This window comes from Armigeres subalbatus, chromosome 3 (assembly GCF_024139115.2).
Source record: "Armigeres subalbatus isolate Guangzhou_Male chromosome 3, GZ_Asu_2, whole genome shotgun sequence".
In the NCBI taxonomy this organism is placed as follows: Eukaryota; Metazoa; Arthropoda; class Insecta; order Diptera; family Culicidae; genus Armigeres; species Armigeres subalbatus.
Window position 1 is genome coordinate 93,060,655 of NC_085141.1, and position 22,895 is coordinate 93,083,549.

A 22,895-nucleotide genomic window follows, 5' to 3' on the forward strand; every position below is an offset into this window, starting at 1 on the left:
AGCCGCACAGCAGCTGGAAGTGGCACTCCAACGGAAGAGCAGCTAGGCGCAGCGTCTCTTGAAGATGGTTGGAGAGATATTCGATCCGCCATTGCACAATGGGAAATCCGATTTCAAAGGTGGAAAAATTGATAACTTTCTTCAGAACAACTTGCAGAAGAGATAAAGAGCTTCTTCGAAAGGGAATTTTAAAGAATTCAGTGAGTGCTGTTTCATGGACGTGGAACGCTTCTGAATGTAGTTATGAGTCGTTTTGCCCTAATGCCCCATATATCGCGAGTTTCCAAACTATTTGTCATTTCTCCAAGAGCGTTGTTCTAAAATTGTGTTTATCTCTACTGTGGATCCACAGAAGGGCACAAATATATTTTGTTTGTAAAAGTTGGAAATTTGAGGATTTTGGGTCAAAAGCATCAAAGTGCATTTATGTGCAATTTCATGTATTCTGTAAAATAGTAATATTTACAGATGTATATTATTGTTTCAAAGTAGAAGATATTGACAAATGTTTGTCGAACAAAATTAATGAAGTAAATCGTTTTAAAATGTTTTATTTGGTTATTTAATGAGAAAAACGATTTTTACTTTTGAATAGCACGATGCCAAACATTTCAAACCATACCGATAGTACAACTAGACAAGAATAAATATGTTATGAGTCTTGATGTGATCATAGATAGGATGATGGAGATACTCTTTTTCTTACCTTGCCCAAATTCCCTATGAAACAATATAGCTCAATGATTCTGAGCAAGGAAATGATTGTAATGTTAATTTAGTTCACAGTTTTCAATGATATAATGAAAATAACAAATAATCATATAATTCATTAAAAATATTGAATTATAGGGATACGGCTCATTTAATGTAATTTTTATTGATATAAATATTTTTCACGGACGACGACATAGAAGATTAAGGGCTTTCTAAAAGGGAGTTTTCCAAGAAATTCAGTGAGACATGTTTTATAGACGTGGACACTTCTGTAAAGGTTAGTGTCCCCAATGTCCCATACATCAAAGTTTATCATATTTTCGGCTTTTATCTTCCAAGTATTGTACTAAAGAGTGTTCTCCTATTTTATAGATCCATAGAAAAGTACTAACTGCTTTGTTGTAAAAGTTGAAAATTTAAAGGATTTTGGGGTCAAATAAGTATTAAATTGTACCTGAATTTTTCTATATCTATTACTAAAGAAATCATTTCGTAAGTGTTTTGTTTGTGAGGGTAAAACACGATTTTTGGAATGCTTCTGAAAAGGCCGATGTCAATCATTCCAAACCATACCGTTTGAACAATCAGATAAGAGTAAATATATTAGTCGATGTGAAAAGATAAATAGGGTATTCTTTTCTTAACGTTCACCCAAATTTCATCGAAATAATAAAGCTCAATGATTCTAAAAAGTAGAGAAATATTCAATTATAATGATTAATATAAAAATAACAAATATTCGTAGATTGCATTGAAAAAAAATCTTAGGTTCTGGACGTACTTTTTAATACATAATTAATGAATTTTTCACTTATTTGTCCCAAAATATCTTAAAAATCCATTTTTAATATAATATAGGATTTTGTTTTTTTATGGTATCAATTTGTTAAAAATTTATGACAGTAATATAAACTATTATCTGTAAATATCTGAATAATTAATAGGCTGTAGATTTGCCAAAATTGACCATATATAGATACATCAATGCAATCATGTTTTAAATCACCGTATATTAACCCTAAATGATCATTCGACGTAATATAGTGCAAATGGTTTCTAGGTATTATTTTTACAGAATACATGAAAATTCTCATAGATGAGTTTGATATTTACACCAAAACTTTAAATTTAATTCTTCAAACAAAATATGTATAGTGCATGTATGAATCTACAATGAAGAGGAAACAGAATTTCAGTGTAATTTTTAAAATAAAAGTACCAAAAATAATGAATATTCTGATGGATGGACATATCTATACGTATCTGCTTTCGAGTGTTCTAATCATATTCAGAGTCGCTCGGAGAAAAGTTATTCTATTTTGAATAGAAAATTACATTACTGTAGCTAACCCTAAACTCTATAATTGAATATTTTTAATGAATTATATAATTATTTGATTTTCATTATATCATTGAAAATTGTGAACTAAATTAACATTACTACATCCCTGCAGAATCATTGAGTATATTGTTTTTGTAGGGAATTTGGAAAAAGGTAAAAAGGGTATCTCCATCACCTCCTATCTATGATCACATCAAGATTCATAACATATGACTATTCTTGTCTAGTTGATATCGGGTATGGTTTGGAAATGTTTGCATCGGTCTATTCAAAAGTTTAAAATCGTTTTTTACTCAAAATAAAACTTTAGAAACGATTTATTTCATTATTTTGTTCGCAAACATTTGTCAATCTGTTTACACTTTGAGACAATAATATCAACACTTATCTGTAAATTACTATTTTTACAGAACATACAAAATTACAAAATGCACTTTGATGCTTATTTGACCCCAAAATCCTTAAATTTCCAACTTTTACCAACAAAATATATTATGCCCTTCGGATCCACAGTGAAGAGATAAACATAATTTTAGAACAATGTCTTAAAGATAAAATGACAAATAGTTGGAAACTCGCGATATGGGCGTAGGGCAAAACGAGCTCGATAACTACATACAGAAGCGTTCCGCGTCCATGAACAGCACTTACTGAATTTTTCAAAATTCTCTCGAATAAGCACTCGATCTCTTCCAGTTGTTCGTGAAGGAAGTTATCAATTTTTCCACCTTTGAATCGAATTTCCTCATTCGGTAGCACGCTACGCTGCACTGCAGGTGCCCGGATCAGAGAAACGACTGGGACGGCGAATGTGAAAGAGAGAAGAGAGCAGCATGGGCGAGACTGCCACACCGCACGAGGGCGAACGAGGCACGATATAAACGGGCGCGGAACAGACAAAACTCGATTTTCCGGAGGAAAAAGCGTCAGCAGAAGATCGAGAACGTAAGAAACGGAGCAACTGTACTGCACTGATAACACACGAAAGTTCTATGAGAGTTAAACCGTACACGTAAAAGTCACGTGCCATAGCCTGATATGTGTAGACAAACGGAACTTTCTTACGAACGAGCGTGAGGTGATCCAAAGGTGGCGGCTGCACTACGAAGAGCACCTGAATGGCGATGGGTGACGAAGATGGCGGATGGTGATGGACCTGGGGAACGCGCGCAGGACATAATTCTACCGGCCCGGATCTCCAAGAAATCCAGGAGGAGATTGCGGCTGAAGAACAACAAAGCCCTGGGGTTGACCAACTACCAGGAGAGCTATTTAAACGATGGTGAGGCATCAGGAGCGCTGCACTGGGTCATTACCAAGATTTGGGAGGAGAAAGTTTTGCAGCAGGAGTGGATGGAAGGTGTCGTGTCCTATTTACAAAAAGGTCGATAAGCTGGATTGTAGCAACTACCGAATCACATTGCTGAACGCCGCCTACAAGGTACTCTCCCAAATTTTATGCCGTCGACTAGCACCAGGGAGCTCGGGGCAGTACCAGACGGGTTTATGGGCGAACGCTCCATCACAGACCAGTGTTCGCCATTGCCAGGTACTATAGAAATGCGCGAATACAACGTGCCCACACATCATCTATTCATCGACTTCAAGCCGCATATGATACAACAATCGGGACCAGCTATGGCAGCTAATGCACGAACACGGATTTCCGGATAACTGACACGGTTGATCAAAGCGACGATGGATCGGGTGATGTACGTAGTTCGAGTTTCAGGGTATTTCGAGTTCCTTCGAAACCCGCCGAGGTTACGGCAAGGTGATGGTCTTTCGTGTTTGCTATTCAACTTCGCTTTGAAGGGTAATAGAAGAGCAGGGATCAACACGAGTGGTACATTTTCAAAAGTCCGTCTAGCTATTTGGCTTCGCCGACGACATAGATATTATGGCACGTAACTTTGAGAAGATGGAGGAAGCTCACATCAGACTGAAGAGGGAAGCCAAGCGGATCGGACTAGTCATCAACACGTCGAGAGAAGGTAGGAAGAGGTTCAAGAGAAGACAGTGAGCACCCACCGCGAGTTTGCATCGGTGGTGACGAAATCGAGTGGTAGAAGAATTTGTGTATTGAGTACTGCACTATGGTCTCAGCAACAGATTTACGCGGAAAGATGCATTTACTTTCATCTATATTTTTAGAATGACAAAATTGTTCTAAGGTTGTCATTATGGTTCTACAGGGTGGCTCATCATTTGAAATTTTGTTCGAAATTGTATCATGCTTGCGCATTCCAACTTCAATCTTGAAAAACAGTTTTTATCAACTTTGATGTTCAATATTTTCCAATCAAATAAACCATATAAGATTGAAAGAAAATTGATATGTTTTTATCTCGTTTATCATTTATAAAATCATGTTTTTAAAATAAATTATTATAACTCGACAACGGAAGAAGATACAGACGATATTCTTATAGCAAACACGCGTTTTGAAAAGCCCAAAAGTCTTCAGAACATTACATTCGTGAGAATTGAAAATAAAAAATCTACAGCTTTAACACTTTTAAAAGTTTTTCATTATCATCGTATTGCAAGATTTTCAAGAAAAGATGCATTTTCGGTCTGAAGCATACTTTTAAGAAACAAAGTTTGTTCTACAAAGTTGTTCTGGATACTGGTCTTTCCATAAAAATAGGGTGGGCCATTTTATAAAAACGTGAAATCTTTTATTTTTTATTTTGCGAATATTGACATAAAATGTTCTACAAAGTTGTAGCGCAGCTTTTTCCAATCAACTTGCTATGTAATCTTCTATGTAGTTTAGAGCTCGATATAAAGCAGTATGTTGCGTTTGACAGTTTTCCCATGGAAATGTGTCAAACGCAACGCAAACGTATCCTATGTGCGGGGTCTTTAGCTCACTTGTTTAGAGTAATTTGAATCACCAGGATTAGGTGTCCCTTAAAAACAATATTTATGATCTACTCATTTCATTTTTATTTTTCACGGATGTCATTCTAAAGACTTTTGGGGCTTTTTAAAACGCATGTTTTGCTATAAGAATATCGTCTGTATCTTCTTCCGTTTCGAGTTACATCAATTTATTTAAAAACATGATTTAGTAAATTGGTTAAACTTGAGATAAAAAAATAACATATCCCAATTTTTTGACAATAAAGAATATGAATTTCTTTCAGAGTGTGGAAATATATTTTTTTGGTCTGCCCTAATCAGAGATATAAACTTATAAAATGTAATTTTGCAGAAAAACGATTAAACTTTTATCGGAAAAGATATTGACTAATACCCATCAAAAGTTGCATTTTTTGAGCTCAAAGTCACCTGAAAACGACTTTTTCAAAAATAAAAAGTAGATAAAAATACTGTTTTTGAGGTACACCTAATCCAATTTGGTAAAATTGCTCTAAATCAACCAATCAAGTGTCAGGGCTGATTTAGGGAGCTTGTGGCCCTGGCCCCCACAAATCTTAAGTACCAAACCAACCTTTACATTTTGGGCCCCACATACCGTCGGCCTGGGGCTTCTGAAACTGCCCTGCAAGTGCTACAGAAAAGTTTTTTAGCAAAATTGATTGGAATAAGCTGCGCTACAACTTTGTAGAACATAACATGTCAATATTCTGAGAAATAAAAAAATATTTTCTAATTTTATATGGTGGGCCACCCTATTTTTGTAGAACCATAATGATGGCCTTACTTTTCAACAATTTTGTAGAACATTTTTTCTAAAAATATAGTTTTGCGTAAAATTAATCTTCCGCGTAATTTGTATCCTGCACCATGCACTGGTGATCGCGAAAATGACACTGTCGTATTCAGCCGAAAACGGCTGAATGGAATCCGCCGTTGAAGAGCACGGCGACTGTTAGTTTTAAAATTCGACAACAAACTGACGGTGCAATTCTCTGCGTTACTCAACCCGATGGCGCTACTCAACACCATCTCACATGCACAATCATGCACTCAATCATGCACAGATTCTTTCATCGTGATGGCAGATGCAAAGTTGAGAGTTCGAATCAAGCTATGAAAACTTGTAACATTGTACGGTAAATTGGGGACGCGAAATATGTGATTTCACGATTGGTATATTTGATTGCTTATGTTTAATGTACTATCGCAATACAGAATCAATTCATAGTCTAGAATCAATTATACAAACTAAAATCATTAGCCGCTTACTCTGAATACTACAGACACCAGCAGATAAATTCGAGGCGCATAGTGGCTGGAAATCGTACATACTTGATCGCAAGAAGAGTTCGCCGCCGTACCAAACTGACAATCTACAAAACGCTCATTAGACCGGTAATCCTTCGGATACGAGACCTGGACGATGTCGGAGGATCAACGCACACCGAGTTTTCGAAAGAAAGCGTACCATCTATCGGGTAGATGGCGGTGGACGTGAGGAGGCGAATGAACCACGAGTTACATCAGCTGTTGGGAGAACCATCCATCGTTCACACCGTGAAAATCGGACGACTGCGGAGGTCCGGGCACGAGCCAGAATGTCGGACAGTAACCGGTGAAATGGTTCTCGACAACGATCCGACGGGCACAAGAAGGCGAGGTGCGCAGCGGGCATCGATCAGGTGGAAGATTACCTCCGTAGACTGCGTGGTTGGCGACGTGTAGCCATGGACCGAGGAATGGCAGGGGACTGAAGAGAAGGCTAATACACTAAGGGCCCTATACGCCTGTCACTGGCGAACAAAGCTCGTGTACTCTGCATCGAAGCTTAGAACCGGTGTTAGGGCGAAATCGTTAATGTGAACATTTTTATATTCGGTTAGTTACTGCAAACAAATTCTTTTTCGAGTCCCTACACTAATTCCACCATTTTATTGGCAAAAATCCATTAATTTAATTCATGATTCTAATTAGTGCACACATAACCACTTCCACGAAGTACAAAATAATCTATAATCAAATAAAATGTGTGGTCTCTAATATGCAGTTATTGAATTTATGGGTACAAATTGATATATTGGTCGCCAAATTGCAAAAATTTGAAAAGGACAAATATATTCAATATAAAGAATTTTCGGTGTATAATCAAGCAGGTATCTCAAGCATATCACATCGTTAAATTGCTGCATGATTGAGTGTTTAATTTTGATAAAATATCGAAAACAAAAGTGTGCATAAAAATTGCCTCGCCATAACGAAAAGGTGGTAGAGACACTGTTGTTTAGTTTAGAACCAAATCCAGATGTCGCACATGTTGGGTGGACAGTGCCACCGCCTTTCCCCTGAATACACAGAGAACAGACATGGAGGCTCGAACAAATTTCTTGCAAAACATGTAAACAAACACACCGAACCGCAACACCATCGACGTCGACATTGCAACTCACAATCTCATTTTGACAACACGGTGCACTGGTATGCTCTTGCATATTGTCTATCCGGAAAAAGTTAGACGATTTTATACCGAAGTTGGATTTTCTCCAGATACAGGCAACTTTCCCAACTTCGGAAATGGTGCGCTAGATTCGTAAAGATGCGCTAAACATAGCATCAATTAGTGATAGATATAACTTCGGAAGAAAGCCGGTTCGAAGTCCCGACTTCCGAATTCTAAGTGGTGCTACGCCGACAAAACATAACAAAAAGATATTTTAGTTACTAAAGCTATGTCCATTTAGAATCCGGAATAATTTATTGTATTGCAGCGGACGGGGACCTGCAAGAATTCTTTTTCAGCGGTTTGTTACCCAGGCGCCCACTTGCTGTGGTATATTCACCAAGTTTCGTGCAGCGTGTCAAAATTATTTCAGATGGAACCTACGTCAAAATAGATGTCGGACAGCTTCCTAGCCAAAATTCTACATGGTGACGACGATGAGTAGTTCCCGCGAAGTTTAGCACAGAGAACAGACGTTGAAGCTGCACTCGCTATGTTGTGATAACTTTTACTGTTCATTTTGAAATACTTTGGAATGTCGCGCTATCCTGCAGATAATCAGCTAGCGTCATCAAAAATGCCACTGTGCGCTAGTGTGTCGTATGCATGAAGAGCATAGCAGCGCCATCGTGTTGTCAAAATGAGATTGTGAGTTGCAATGTCGACGTCGTTGGCGTTGCGGTTTTGAGTTTGTTTAAAGATTTAGTTACTAGATTAAGATTGTCGCTACTGTTCCCTTTGTTCTGCTGTCCGAAACATGTGGTACATACCTGTCAAATCGTATGGATTTTCCTTCTTTGACATTTAGCTCCCCTATCCTCGCCAGCAAAAGATGTTCCGACAGCGACGAAGCGAAATCTTTATCTAGTAACTAAAATTGTGCATCCTAACATAAATGTGTGTGTTGGAGTCGAGAGTTCGAGAGTGAGACGACAGAAGACGGGAGTGCTTGCATATTGTCGGGAAAAGTGAAACGAATTATAAGTGATCTGTAGTATTCAATTTAGGTTATCACATTGGCGATCCTTGCCATGAATCTTTAGTGGAGACGTTTTTGAAAAGAATGGATTAATTAGCTAAATGGACCAATCAATAAGCAAAACCTGCCGCTATGAAATGATCAGATCGCGCCACCGTAGACATGTTCTGTCAAACACACATGAATAGAAATATGCGATACAGTGCCGCCGTTGTTTTGATGCGGTGAGTAAAATGAGTTACCTTGATTCATCCATTGAGATTTAGCGACGAAAGAAAATTATTATGAATTTCGTTTCGGATCTTAGGTGAGGAACCAGGAATACGCTTGAGTGTAGTGTGGTGAGTGTCAATATGCATATTGAACTGAGTGGTAAGGTGTTTTCAACAAGGTTGCCAAAAAACAAGTTTGCGCAGAGTTTTAGCTCATTGCCAAACGTACATGTATTGTATAGTGCAGTTGCGTCGGGTGAAGCCCATGGCCAACTAATGTATTGCGCCGAGTTTAGCTCATGGCCAATACTCAGGGAAAGAAAAATATATTGAATTGGACGAAACCAAAAGTCAACATACATTGCGCCGAGTTTTGCTCATGGCCAATACTCAGAAAAGTAAAATATGTTGAAACGGGCGAAATCAAAAGTCAACATCTATTGCGCCGAGTTTAGCTCATGGCCAATAAAATATAAACAGAAAAACTAAAGAAACAAAAACATGTTGATCTGGGTGAATTCTAAAATCAGCATCTGTATCGCGCCGAGTTAAGCTCATGGTCGATACTAAGGAAAAGAATGAAAACTGACTTGCGTAGAGTTTTGCTCATTGCCAAGTAATGTAACAGTTTAGACGGGCGAGCCCACGCACGTCTAGCCTATTGAGTCGAGTAAAGTCCGACCAATACAGCAAATAAACTGATTGAGTTCTCCAAAGGAATCACGAACACAAATGTCACTATGTAGGATGTGTAAAAGTGGCATACCAGTTGCAGCAAAATATCACAAACAATTTGAGAGCAATACAGCGGAATCACGCACACTATTCATTTGGAGAAGGCAATAGAAATGTGCTGAAAAAACAATAATAGAAATAAGAAATGGAAAACATTGGACGTCTTTCTAAAATGATATCAGTTTAATAGTTTTGATTGTTTAACTGAAAGAGCATGAAATAATGTTGAAAACAGCTGACTTAAAAGAAGTTTAGTTGATTGTAGAAAATCCAACTTCGCTCCCAATTCCTTTCAACTGATTGAGAATGAGTGGAAGCATACTAAAGATTTTCTGGCTGCACTGCGCATTTATTGGAGAGGCACTCATTTTACAAAAACAAAGATGCGAATGACGTTTTTGCTTTCTTGTGTTATGCATGGAAAAGCTACTGCAGGTATGGAACAAACTTTATAAAGATGGATGATGTTATGCTCGCACACTGATGTGCACGGCCATGTAAATACATGTTTGTTTTCCTTCTGCTCATAACCTCAAATTGACTGTCAGCAATACGTAACTTAAAACGCATACCGGATGACGAATAAAAAGATGCTAGCCAAAGCCGCCAGTGCTACCTCCGAGGATCAAGTACAGCAACAACCACAGGCGTCCACATCTACACAGCCGATAAAAATGAAGACTGAAGAAGGTGAGTCTTCCGGGGTGGAAAACTCATCGGCAGAGAAGGGCGCTACCGAAAAGGGAAATAAACCATCGTACCATGTTGGAGATTATTGTCGAGCAACTTATGATGATGGCGTTGATTACGAAGCAAAGATACTGGCAGTCGACAAATCTGGAGATGCTCTGATTCGTTACGTTGGTTACAATAATGAGCAGACTGTTGCTATTGAGGATTTGGTGCCGTCGTGGGGGCGCAAAGCTCGACGCAAGCAACGCGAGGACGCTGCTGAGTTGGCAACCGAAGAAGATCCTAACCGGATGGAGATGAGCGACGACGAGGTGAAGCTAACCAACAAAGCCAGCAAAATCCGTATTAACATTGATCCCAGCTTCCGAATGCCAAAAGCAGCGGGTGGTTCTTCGCGTGTAGCATCGACGGGTTTCCACGCCGGAATGGGCGCGTCCTTCATGGTTCCGCCTCCACCACCAATGCCGCCCATGCTGGAAGACGACGACGATCTGGAGTCGGAGAACCTGTCTGCCATGCTCATGTCCTGGTACATGAGTGGGTACTATACGGGGCTGTACCATGGACAGAAGATGTCCCAGAAACGGGCCCGACCCTCCTAGAGTGTGTTCTATGGTTGTTACTTAGCCCTTAAGGTTGCCTCTGGTATTTTTCGAGACGTATGACATTTTGAGTTAAACTGAACTGAATTTCATTTTCTTTTTATTTTAAATATATTTCAGAATGGAAAATAAAATCATTCTTTAGTTGTAAATCCATATTGTTTCTGCTAAGAATTATGCATGGTTTCCGTACTTGATGTTCCACTCGCGGTGTTTCTCAATCAGCGGAACGGTGGCAGGCTGAATTTGTTGTAACGCGCTCAACAATTGCTCGTATTGAACTTCGTCGGCTAGAGATTTAGAACAGGTTTGTCCTTTGGTGTCTACAATAGAATTAACAAATTCAATATGCACATATAATCAATAATGATGTCGCATGTCAGAATTATTATTAGCAGCAATGACGGCTTAGTCAGGTTTTATTCAGTCATATGATAAATGTACTTATAAGTTATACCTAATATTAGCTCAATATTTGTCAAACTCACCGCAATTCTTTTCGATCCTCTCTCGTATCATCATCATGGAAGCTTCCTTGCAGGCGATCCGAATCTCATCTCCCGTGAAATTCTCCGTTCTTTCCGCCAAATTGTCCAGCAGCTTCCGCTCCCAGGTAGTTGTTACTGGGATCAGCTCATGAATGATCGCCAAGCGACCTTCCTTACCGGGTGCATCAATAAGTATCTTTTTCTCAAATCGTCTCAAGAAAGCGGGATCGATGTCCCACGGAATGTTGGTGCTAGCCAGCAAAAATACTCGCTCCTCATCCGTCCCACTATCCAATCCGTCGATTAACGCTAAGAACTCGTTTTTGAACCGTTTGGATGCTTCGTGCTCACCGATCGAGTCTCGTCGCGAAGCGAGCCCATCGAACTCGTCGATGAAGATGATGGACGGAGCGTAAAATCGGGCCACATCGTACAGAACCCGAATCAGTTTTTCGGACTCGCCGCGCCACTTCGAGATCAGCGTGCTGGCCGTGGCGTTGAAGAATGTGATCGAATCACGCGTTTCCGAGCAGAGTGTCCGAGCGAGCATAGTTTTTCCGGTCCCGGGAGGACCATGGAGCAAAATACATCGCCACGGTTTGGTCAAGCCGACAAAAAGATCTGGATATTGCAGCGGCGTAATCACACTTTCCTTGAGCAACTTTATCGGCTGGTCTAGGCCTTTCACTTGGTTCCAACGCTGACAGAGGTCTTTCTTAATCAAGTCTCTAAAAGAAAGACAAATTAAAATGTAAGAGTGCTAATTTTTAGTGTTGTTTTATTGCAATATAGTTTTAGTTTTAGTTTAGTTTTAGTTTAGTTTTAGTTTAGTTTTAGTTTAGTTTTAGTTTAGTTTTAGTTTAGTTTTAGTTTAGTTTTAGTTTAGTTTTAGTTTAGTTTTAGTTTAGTTTTTATACCTGCAAACTGCGTCCGCCAATTCTTTCCACTCTGATGTAAAATTTTCATGCAGTCTTATGAATGGTTTCAGATTGGGAATTAGAGATGGGCCACTGCAGGCACCATTTTCGTTGATTTTTGTCAAAACTACTGCGGAAGAATCTCTTGATTTGCTAGGAGACACCTGATTTTGATTGAACACTTGAGATACTGTTAAGTTGTTTCCCAAAGCTTTGAGCTCGTTCTCCGTTTCCGGTTCGCCACGTGGGGACAATGGCTGAGGCTTTACCGTAGGATTGGGACGTTTCTTATATGCCGATTGCTTACGCTGCGGAAGGGCAGGAATCGGTTGGAGAGTATGAGAATCGTTTTTCTTGACGATTCTTGGTTGTTTTCCGAATTTCAGCGAATAATAACTGCAATATTCCTGATAGATTGTGTCCAAATCTATATTGTCACATACTTCGAACTCTTCCGTGAGATGTGTTTCATCCAGCAGAGCTTGGCGAGATTGAGTGAGACCCACAATGGAAAAGTAGTGTGAAACTAAGTACAGGATATTCCGGCGACGTTCGTACATAGAACGTTTGTCTTGCTAAAATATCGTTATAATGAGACATGTTGTACTACTAAGTGATAATGACAATAAATTTATACCTCAAAAGACATTATTTCCGAGCAAAATTGAAATTTGATAAAATGGCCTGTTTCCAGCAAACCTAGTAATGAACTGAGAGTGGAACAAACAAAATCCTAATCGCTTACTCATCAACATAATTGAAGCAACCACGTGCACCTATCGTTCCCCATGGCAACCACGCTTCTTTATGAAATCATATCGACGTAGCTTTGTTGGTGGCAACGCGGTGGTTGCCTACGCAGTTATCCCTTTGCCGAATAGGTTTCATCTAGACCTGATCTAGACAACAATTGGCCGGGGTTCTGTCAAATCCAAGGGTCTCATACGCCTGTCACTGGCGAACAAAGCTCGTGTACTCTGCATCGAAGCTTAGAACCGGTGTTAGGGCGCAATCGTTAATGTGAACATTTTTATATTCGGTTAGTTACTGCAAATAAATTCTTTTTCGAGTCCCTATAATCAAGAAGGTATCTCAAGCATACCACATCGTTATATTGCTGCATGATTGAGTGTTTAATTTTGATAAAATATCGAAAACAAAAGTGTGCATAAAAATTGCCTCGCCATAACAAAAAGGTGGTAGAGAATTAACACTGTTGTTTACAGTTTAGAACCAAATCCAGATGTCGCACATGTTGGGGTAGGGATTCAGTGCTCCACCTTCCCCCCCTGGTCAAATCGCACCAAACGTAAACCTTTTTTTTCTGCTCAAGCTAAAAATTTAGATTTAATACATTACAAATTGTATCGGATATTATCCCTCGATCCCCATAACTGAGGATGTTCGGATTGTTGAAGGTCTTTGTAGCGACGGAGTTGCTCAACGGTAGCTCAAAGCTGGAATTATATTTCAGTGTAATAAACAAGTAAATTTTTAGATTTTTTATAAGGGCTTACATGGTCTTCTTCTGTTCCTTGCACACTCCTTGCTTGCCTTAATCGAAACCCAATCCTCACTATCTACACTGTAGGAATAACTATCATTTAATAATTGGATCGTTCTATGCGTTTATGAGATATTTACCCGGTCGAAGCAAATAAACAATAAAAGATCGCCAGAGGCCGTTATCCTTAATATAGAGCCACGATAGTTACAAATCTAATGGTAATAAATTTCATGAATATGTATTCATTTTTAGCACAGTTAACCTAAGTTTTGGATTTCAACAAACCATATATGTTTTCCGTACCGTTACTAACAGAAACTCCCCAAGTAACCATGGAGCTATATATGCTTGCAAATAATACAGCCATTAAAGTTTACTTAAAGTGGAAAAAGGCCCTTTTACGACCGAAATAATGCCTTATTACTTTGACATGTTGAAATAAAACATATGTAATGCATCGCTGCATTTGTAACACTGAACTAGTGTATCGTTGCTTGACAGGCGATGAATAAATGCATCTTGACATCGGTAAAACTGATCTAATGCAATAAGCATTTAATATGCCGATCTGTGATTGATTACATGCATGAATTAATGCTTGGTGGTTACTTGGGTCTATCTATCTGCGGCGGCGTAAAGTTAGTCTCGTCAGTATCGAGCAATGTATGCTGGTTTGGTAATTGGTCACTATTAGGTCACTATTAGAAATTCAATATAAACTTTCATTTCTGCGTATACAACGAGCACGTTGGAATTAATGTTACGAAAACAGCGTTCGGTTGGTTAACAATAGGACGATAGGTTACCGCATTCCGCTATACCTCATTCGCAATCATCCGATTTGACATGTGTCAAGCGATGTGAAGTGTGGCCAGAACAGAGGATATCCTACAACAAATTCACGTATGAATTGAATTGATTTTTCGTCTTCCACAAACAAAATAAATATCCCAAATATTTTTTTTAAATATCTTTTATTAGAGTGATTTGACTTCATTACTAATCACAACCCAAAAAACAATTTAAGCTGAATAAGCCAATTTTCAAGCTGAATAAAACTAGTGCTGTTCCGAATAAGCGCACAATCAGCTTCCAATGTTTGTTGGGAAATCAATAAAAACCCGTTTGCTGAGGTTCGGCGACTTGTCCAAACTAAATAAGCAATTTGAAGTCATGTCATTGCTGTTCCATTGTTTTTTTTAACTAATTTTATTTGCTAATTATCTAATACATGCATTAGACTCTTAGACTAGGTGTTCCGTGTTTTCTTAACAATATCATCCTTATTTGGTATGTTACATTTTTGGTGGAATATCATGTAGTGTGCGACGCTTCGCTGTTGATCGTAGATGGTTATACTATCGACAGACATATGATTTCCGCACAATGATTTTCGTATCACGTTGTACGCGTACAGTGACAAGATGATACACATCTTTTCTTTCCAGCACCGTTGTATCTTTTTGTCCGCTTGTTTTGAAACTGTTTCTACCGCTTTCCAAAACTATATGTTTCATCAAAATGTATAGAAATCATAAACTGTTTCTATAGTTTTTATGAGTATTACACAATATTTACCCATATTTTTTGAATAAATTGTGAATTCACGTCAGCTGTTCATTCATCGATATGAAAACATAATAGTTTTCCAATTTTTCGTATAGGTATTTTTAACGGAAATATGCGAGTTCTTGTAAATATTCCGCAGGGCAATTATTTCTGCGGACGTTAGTCACTCTGTTCTATGGTTTGGGGTGATTTCAGTGCAAACGGCACTAATCGTTTAACTCATTTGGACATTTTGAAAAATAAAGCCAGCACCGTTAAATTGCCCCGCACGGAAGGATGTCTAAAAGCGAACAGGAATCTACCTAAATTTGACACAAACCATCCTAGTCGGGCTTCAACTTCATCTTGGACACGAATCAAGTGCATATTTTAGTCAACTAATTTTGCAAGTGTTTGTTTGTTCACCACACAGTCATACGCCAGCGGCAGTCGAACCGGTTTAGCTGTCAAGATTGCTCGCGCGCTTTTTCGTTGCCATATTTTTTTCATAACCGTTTTTCCATTTAGAGAAGTCGGAGTTGTGTGCGATAAACAAATTATTTGCATATTAAATATGTAGTTAAATTTGCTCGGAAAACCGTTGTCCAGGAAATCATCGAGAACCAGAATCGCTAAAATCCCGAAATTTTCGGCAAGAAGGTGGAGCAGCATACGAGGCGGAGGATTATCGGATCGAAATATGTCTAGAAAAAGTGAGTATTGAAAACATTCTTGTTTTAGGATTCTTATACCTATACCTAAACTATTCTGAATACAACGGTAAATATTATTTTGTTTTCTATTGCAGCAATAATAACGTTCGAATCTGCATCCTGCAGTATCCATGGATCACTGCTGTGATTTTTCCTGCTATTATGTAAATCATCAGGCGATGGGACCGACGTCGAATTAATCATCTATGTCAAAAGCTAAGTATTCTGGGTCTTGATTTATTATTTATTTTTAGTATTTCATTGTCAATTTCCTGGGATTTATTCACAAAAAAGGGGAATCCTGAGTGTACTTTTCGGTAATCATGGATGGATTACACAGATAACTTGGGTGAATTTCTTCAAGAATACTTAGTGGAATCATTCGAGAATCGTTAATGGACTTGTTTAGGTATCCTTATTGAATTTCTTTGCGAATCCCTAAATGATGTGTTCGGGAATCCTAAGTGGAGTTTTTTGGAAATCCTTAGATGATTACTTTCGTAAACCTGGGAGGATTTTTTTTGGGAATCCTTGGTAGATTCCTTCTTTCATCCTTAAGGGATTGCTTCGGGAATCATGTAGGGATTGCATCGACAGTCCTGGGAGGATTCCTTTGGGAATTCCAGAGGTTTTCCTACAGGTCACCTGGAGGAATTCCTCCGGGAATCTTGGAGGAGATACCTTCGGGAATCCTGGAAGAGATTCCTTCGGGAATCCTGGAGGAGATTCCTTCGGGAATCCTGGAGGAGATTCCTTCGAGAATCCTTGAGAGACTTCTTCGGGAATTCTTAAGCGATTCCTTCGGGAATTCTGAAGATATTGATTAGGGCATCCTGAAGGGATTGCTTCGACAGTTCTGGGAGGATTCCTTCGGGAATCCTTAAGCGATTCCTTCGGGAATCCTTAAGCGATTCCTTCGGGAATCCTGGGGGGATTCCTTCGGGAATCCTGGGGGGATTCCTTCGGGAATCCTGGGGGAATCCTTCGGGAATCCTGGGGGGGATTCCTTCGGGAATCCTGGGGGGATTCCTTCGGGAATCCTGGGGATTCCTTCTGAATCCTGAGGTTCCTTCGGGGAATCCTGAGGATTCCTTAGGAATCCTGGGGGATTCCTTCGGGAATCCTGGGGGATTCCTTCGGGAATCCTGGGGGATTCCTTCGGGAATCCTGGGGGATTCCTTCGGGAATCCTGGGGGATTCCTTCGGGAATCCTGGGGGATTCCTTCGGGAATCCTGGGGGATTCCTTCGGGAATCCTGGGGGATTCCTTCGGGAATCCTGGGGGATTCCTTCGGGAATCCTGGGGGGATTCCTTCGGGGATCCTGGGGATTCGTTCAGGGAATCCTGGGGGATTCGTTCTGGGAATCCTGGGGATTCGTTCAGGGAATCCTGGGGATTCCTTCGAAAATCCTGAGGGGATTCCTTCGGGAATCCTGGGGGGATTCCTTCGGGAATCCTGGGGGATTCCTTCGGGAATCCTGGGGGGATTCCTTCGGGAATCCTGGGGGGATTCCTTCGGGAATCCTGGGGGGATTCCTTCGGGAATCCTGGGGGGATTCCTTCGGGAATCCTGGGGGGATTCCTTCGGGAATCCTGGGGGGATTCCTTCGGGAATCCTGGGGGGATTCCTTCGGGAATCCTGGGGGGATTCCTTCGGGAATCCTGGGGGGATTCCTTCGGGAATCCTGAGGGGATTCCTTCGGGGGATTCCTACGGGAATCCTCGGGGGATTCCTTTAGGAATCCTCGGGGGATTCCTTTAGGAATCCTGGCGGGATTCCTTCGGGAATCCTAAGGGGATTCCTTCGGGAATTCTTGGGGATTCCTTCCGGAATCCTAAGGGGATTCCTTCGAGAATCCTGAGGGAATTCCTTCGGGAGTCCTGAAGGCATTTCTTCGGGAATCCTGAGGGCATTCCTTCGAGAATCCTGAGGGTTTTCCTTCGGGAATCCTAAGGGCATTCCTTCGGGAATCCTGAGGGCATTCCTTCGGGAATTCTGAGGGGATTCTTTCGGGAATCCTGAGAAGAAGGAAGGGAATCTCGAGGGGAATACTTCGGGAATCCTGAGGGATTCCTTCGGCAATCGTGGAGGAATCCTTAAGGTCTGAGGGAAGGGTTTTCCGTTAAAAAAGCACGTGGTAGCACTCTCTGAGAGAGAAAATTGCCCAAATCAGCCCGCCAGAATGACGCTGTCAGTGTCGCCAAAATGATTTCATCATCATGCAGTTTACAATTGCTTGAGAATTTGCCGTAAACGGAGAACAAAACAAATTGGGGGTCGTACACTTATTACGTAAGCATTTTTTCTGGGTTTTTCGACCCCCCTCCCATGTAAGACTTTTCATACAAAAGATTTTTTATTTATATGGAGCGTAAGATATTAACCGACCCCCCCTCCCCCCATAAGTGCTTACGTAATATGTGTACGGCCCCTTGGCAACAATGCGGAAGAAATGTATCACTTATAGATACCCAGTAAGGAGAATGAGCCTAACATGACCCGAACTTTAGGGTAACATGTTACCTCATGAGCCTAAGAAAATGATTCACGTTAGGGTAAACCTCGACTAAAATTACGCTATATTGCAACATCGTGTTAGGCGTTTGCTGATTTCAAACGTCTGCGTTAGGGTAACATTAGTGTAACCTTACCCTAACGTGAGTCATTTCAGTGAGTCGACCAAAATAGTGCATGTAGTAGTGAGTTGTATACAGCACATAATTTGTGTTCACTAATCCAACGGCAAGTCTCCTCAATGACAGTTCGCGGTAAACAATCCAAAAAATAAGCTCGATCAGCTCTATCCACAAATCGCAAAAAGTGAACTGTTACAACACCATAGATAATAAAAATTAAATTAAAAGGATTGAACAGACATACTACTCACAAGGTAAGAGAATTCATCAGTTGTATACTCTTCCATTTTAATAAACTTTACGCCTTCCAGGGTCAAAAACTTCGACGGCTTCGGAATTCGTCGTTTGTTCATCAGATAGAAATTGCACCTCATCTCATCGATCGACGGATACTATCACAGTTCAACTGAAACCTGATTCGGAAACCAAAAGCAACAGTTATTCCGATGCGCAAATATCAAACTTCTACTAGCAAACGGATCACACTTGCCGGAAGAGTTCTTGCCACGACTGCAACTCGCTAAAATGAGCTCTCTACGTCCTTTGGATTTACATCGGTGTCTAACTTATACATCTCCCCTGAGGAAGAATCCCGTCGAGAGGAGGTTTACCTGGAGCCGACCGACTTCCTTTATGTGAGCGAATTTTCCTAGTCCTTGTTCCGTCTAAAAGAGAATGACTAGTTGAATGCGGTACGGGACCACCCGACACGACGTACGATTTTTCCAGCGATGTCGCTGCCCGGGAAACCAATTTTTACGTTGCACCCCGTTTGTTTTTAACTGGAGCGAATCGCAGAAGGCAAGATGTAAATTCGGGCATCACTTCGACAGGTCAACCTTCAGAAGTAATCGATCAGAAAGATGTATTTATTATCTATGTTTTGAACAATTGCTGGCCTGGCGATAAAAGCGGATGTTGTCATTGTCATACAGGAAGTATTTCACATATACTTCAGAGTAATGTATAACGGAAGGGAGCATCCGGAGATCCTTCTGCATTAGTGAGAAAGTCATCTTGGGTAAGTAGGTAATTTATTTCGAAATGAGGAAATATATTTCTGTACTTCAATGTTTGTAACTCATAAGGGGCCTTTCACAAATTAAGTAACGCTGTAGGGGGAGGGAGGGGGTCAAGCCGAGTGTTACGATCCATACAAAAAAATAAACCTTTCATACAAAAAGTGTTACGAGGGGGAGGGTGGGGGTCCAAAATCACCAAATTTAGCGTTACGTAATTTTAGAAAGAACCCTAACAGTGAAGTTGACGAAAGTAATGGGAAAACAAATTAGACCAGCAAATGTCCCCTCAAAACAACATTTTACTATGCGCGTACTTCACACTATCTACTTCCTGGGGGATCTCAGTAATGTATGTACTGATAGTTACAGTGAGTAGCTCATAACAATATTTTCATATGCTTCCCGATTGTATGGATAGTATGAAGCACCCTTTACCCCTGTTATTGAATAAAGTGTCGTAATATTAATGAATATGATATTATAACGACAGTTTATAATATTCCATGCAAATTCTATTTCCATTCACTCTTTCATTAACTGCAACTATTAAGGTCCGTGGCTCACGTAGCGTCTTTTCAACGTCACGTGCACGCAACGTTAAAATAACGCAGTTGTGCATCGGCTTTTCTCCGATACATATTTTTTCTATGCCGCGTGCACGCAGAGTTGAACAGATCGGGGTCGAGCCTAAGGTAACTTTTTTCAACAGCGGACCGAATCAATTTGGTACTCTTCACAGTTTGAACTGCAGCATTTCGATTGGTATATGTCCATTTTTCTGCACCGATGGTAAATATACGGAACCGTTATTTATCTTATTAATAAAGATAATAATATAAGAAAATAAAGAACTACTATCACGTTTGTATCGATTTTACCATTTATTAACATTAAAAAAATATTTTTTATAATATGTTGATTTTATAGTTTTTGATGAAACACATTATTTATATTTAATTTCCTTGTAAAATTCTAAGTTCTACTTCGTGTTTTTTTTTTAAATATTTTTTTGTTATTGTCTTTGTTAAAATAATAATATTCGAATCACTTATTTAGTAATGTATTGTGCCTGTCCCAACAGAAGTTACTACCGTCCATCCCATATCATTCCATCGCTTGATTTTAATTTTACCGATACGTATTTCGTCCTCAACAGTAAGGCCGTTTTCTGTTCTCGTACTTAACTCGAAAAGTGAAGACATTCCAGACACAGACAGAATCGCTGTGAAATGCGCGAGCAGCCGGAGTGCGCGAGCAACAATTTTGTTCATGTGCAACCAAAAAAAGTGGGGGCAAGAATCATTGCTAAATGCGCGAGCAAGTCGTTGCTAGCGCTAATCACTGTTAAATGCGCGAGCAGGTCAAGTAAATGTGATTCAGCTCAAGTATAGTTATAACTATAGTACATGAATTCATTATTTTAATTTAATTTGCTATAATTACACTCTCTAAATTAAATTCATGTATTGGTCAAATATATAGGTCTGGATTCTAAACTTATATGACAGTAAATATAGTGAATATTGATGTTTTGTACTATGTTCCCAACTATTGAAACAATCGACCAGAAATAGCCTTCTAGCAGCATACAGCCCTATGGGGAAACATATAAGGCATCCCTGAGAAGCACCCTGCCTACTGGGTTGGTCTTGGTAGGCCTGGGTTTTTGACTTATATGACCAGCATAGTGAATATTGTTGATTTGTACTTAGTTCGCTACTATTGAACCAATCAACCAGAAATAGCCTTCTAGCAGCATACAGCCCTATGTGAACACATATAAGGTATCCCTGAGAAGCACCCTGCCTACTGGGTTGGTCTTGGTAGGCCTAGGTTTTTTACTTATATGACCAGCATAGTTAATATTGTTGATTTGTACTTTGTTCGCTACTATTGAACCAATCAACCAGAAATAGCCTTCTAGCAGCATACAGCCCCATGGGGAAACAGATGAGGCATCCCTGAGAAGCACCCTGCCTACTGAGTTGGTCATGATAGGCCTGGGTTTTTGACTTATATGACCAGCATAGTGAATATTGTGGATTTGTACTTAGTTCGCTACTATCGAACCAATCAACCTGAAATAGCCTTCTAGCAGCATACAGCCCTATGGGGAAACATATAAGGTATCCCTGAGAAGCACCCTGCCTACTGAGCTGGTCATGGTAGGCCTGGGTTTTTGACTTAAATGTCCATCATAGTGAATATTGTGGATTTGTACTTAGTTCGCTACTATTGAACAAATCAACCAGAAATAGCCTTCTAGCAGCATACAGCCCCATGGGGAAACAGATAAGGCATCCCTGAGAAGCACCCTGCCTACTGAGCTGGTCATGGTAGGCCTGGGTTTTTGACTTATATGTCCATCATAGTGAATATTGTTGATTTGTACTTAGTTCGCTACTATTGAACCAATCAACCAGAAATAGCCTTCTAGCAGCATACAGCCCTATGTTGAAACATATAAGGTATCCCTGAGAAGCACCCTGCCTACTGAGCTGGTCATGGTAGGCCTGGGTTTTTGACTTATATGTCCATCATAGTGAATATTGTTGATTTGTACTTAGTTCGCTACTATTGAACCAATCAACCAGAAATAGCCTTCTAGCAGCATACAGCCCTATGGGGAAACATATAAGGTATCCCTGAGAAGCACCCTGCCTACTGGGTTGGTCATGATAGGCCTGGGTTTTTGACTTATATGACCAGCATAGTGAATATTGTTGATTTGTACTTTGTTCGCTACTATTGAACCAATCAACCAGAAATAGCCTTCTAGCAGCATACAGCCCTATGAGAAAACAGATAAGGCATCCCTGAGAAGCATCCTGCCTACTGGGTTGGTCATGGTAGGCCTGGGTTTTTGACTTATATGACCAGCATAGTGAATATTGTTGATTTGTACTTAGTTCGCTACTATTGAACCAATCAACCAGAAATAGCCTTCTAGCAGCATACAGCCCTATGGGGAAACATATAAGGTATCCCTGAGAAGCACCCTGCCTACTGGGTTGGTCTTGGTAGGCCTGGGTTTTTTACTTATATGACCAGCATAGTTAATATTGTTGATTTGTACTTTGTTCGCTACTATTGAACCAATCAACCAGAAATAGCCTTCTAGCAGCATACAGCCCCATGGGGAAACAGATGAGGCATCCCTGAGAAGCACCCTGCCTACTGAGTTGGTCATGGTAGGCCTGGGTTTTTGACTTATATGTCCATCATAGTGAATATTGTTGATTTGTACTTAGTTCGCTACTATTGAACCAATCAACCAGAAATAGCCTTCTAGCAGCATACAGCCCCATGGGAAAACAGATGAGGCATCCCTGAGAAGCATCCTGCCTACTGGGTTGGTCATGGTAGGCCTGGGTTTTTGATTTATATGTCCAGCATAGTG

General features: G+C 40.1%; 1 protein-coding gene, 1 long non-coding RNA gene and 1 pseudogene across 7 annotated transcripts in view; 2 read left to right on the plus strand and 1 right to left on the minus strand.

The window, feature by feature from the left end:
* The window catches only part of LOC134221806 (survival motor neuron protein-like), an 11,038-nt pseudogene extending 223 nt beyond the window's left edge, over window positions 1-10,815 (plus strand).
* Window positions 10,816-10,823: 8 nt separating this feature from the next.
* On the minus strand, window positions 10,824-14,366 carry LOC134226702 (katanin p60 ATPase-containing subunit A-like 2). Of its 6 annotated transcripts, none has more exons than XM_062707654.1 (7): window positions 13,879-14,366; window positions 13,713-13,787; window positions 13,586-13,653; window positions 12,706-13,525; window positions 12,069-12,643; window positions 11,152-11,879; window positions 10,824-10,986 (listed from the first exon to the last, which is right to left on the minus strand). In XM_062707654.1, the coding sequence occupies exons 4-7, from the start codon at window positions 12,715-12,717 to the stop codon at window positions 10,838-10,840; spliced, it is 1,464 nt and encodes a 487-aa protein (XP_062563638.1). In that variant the 5' UTR covers window positions 12,718-13,525; window positions 13,586-13,653; window positions 13,713-13,787; window positions 13,879-14,366; the 3' UTR covers window positions 10,824-10,837. The 6 variants fall into 6 exon arrangements, with proteins under 6 accessions (XP_062563638.1, XP_062563635.1, XP_062563636.1 ...); XM_062707651.1 differs by having other exon boundaries at window positions 13,861-14,366; XM_062707652.1 differs by having other exon boundaries at window positions 12,706-13,653; window positions 13,861-14,366.
* Window positions 14,367-18,333: 3,967 nt separating this feature from the next.
* The window catches only part of LOC134220590 (uncharacterized), a 33,424-nt gene continuing 28,862 nt past the window's right edge, over window positions 18,334-22,895 (plus strand). Inside the window, exons 1-2 of the long non-coding RNA XR_009981967.1 lie at window positions 18,334-18,727; window positions 18,785-19,494. This is a non-coding gene — a long non-coding RNA (uncharacterized LOC134220590). The remainder of the gene's footprint in view (window positions 18,728-18,784; window positions 19,495-22,895) is intronic.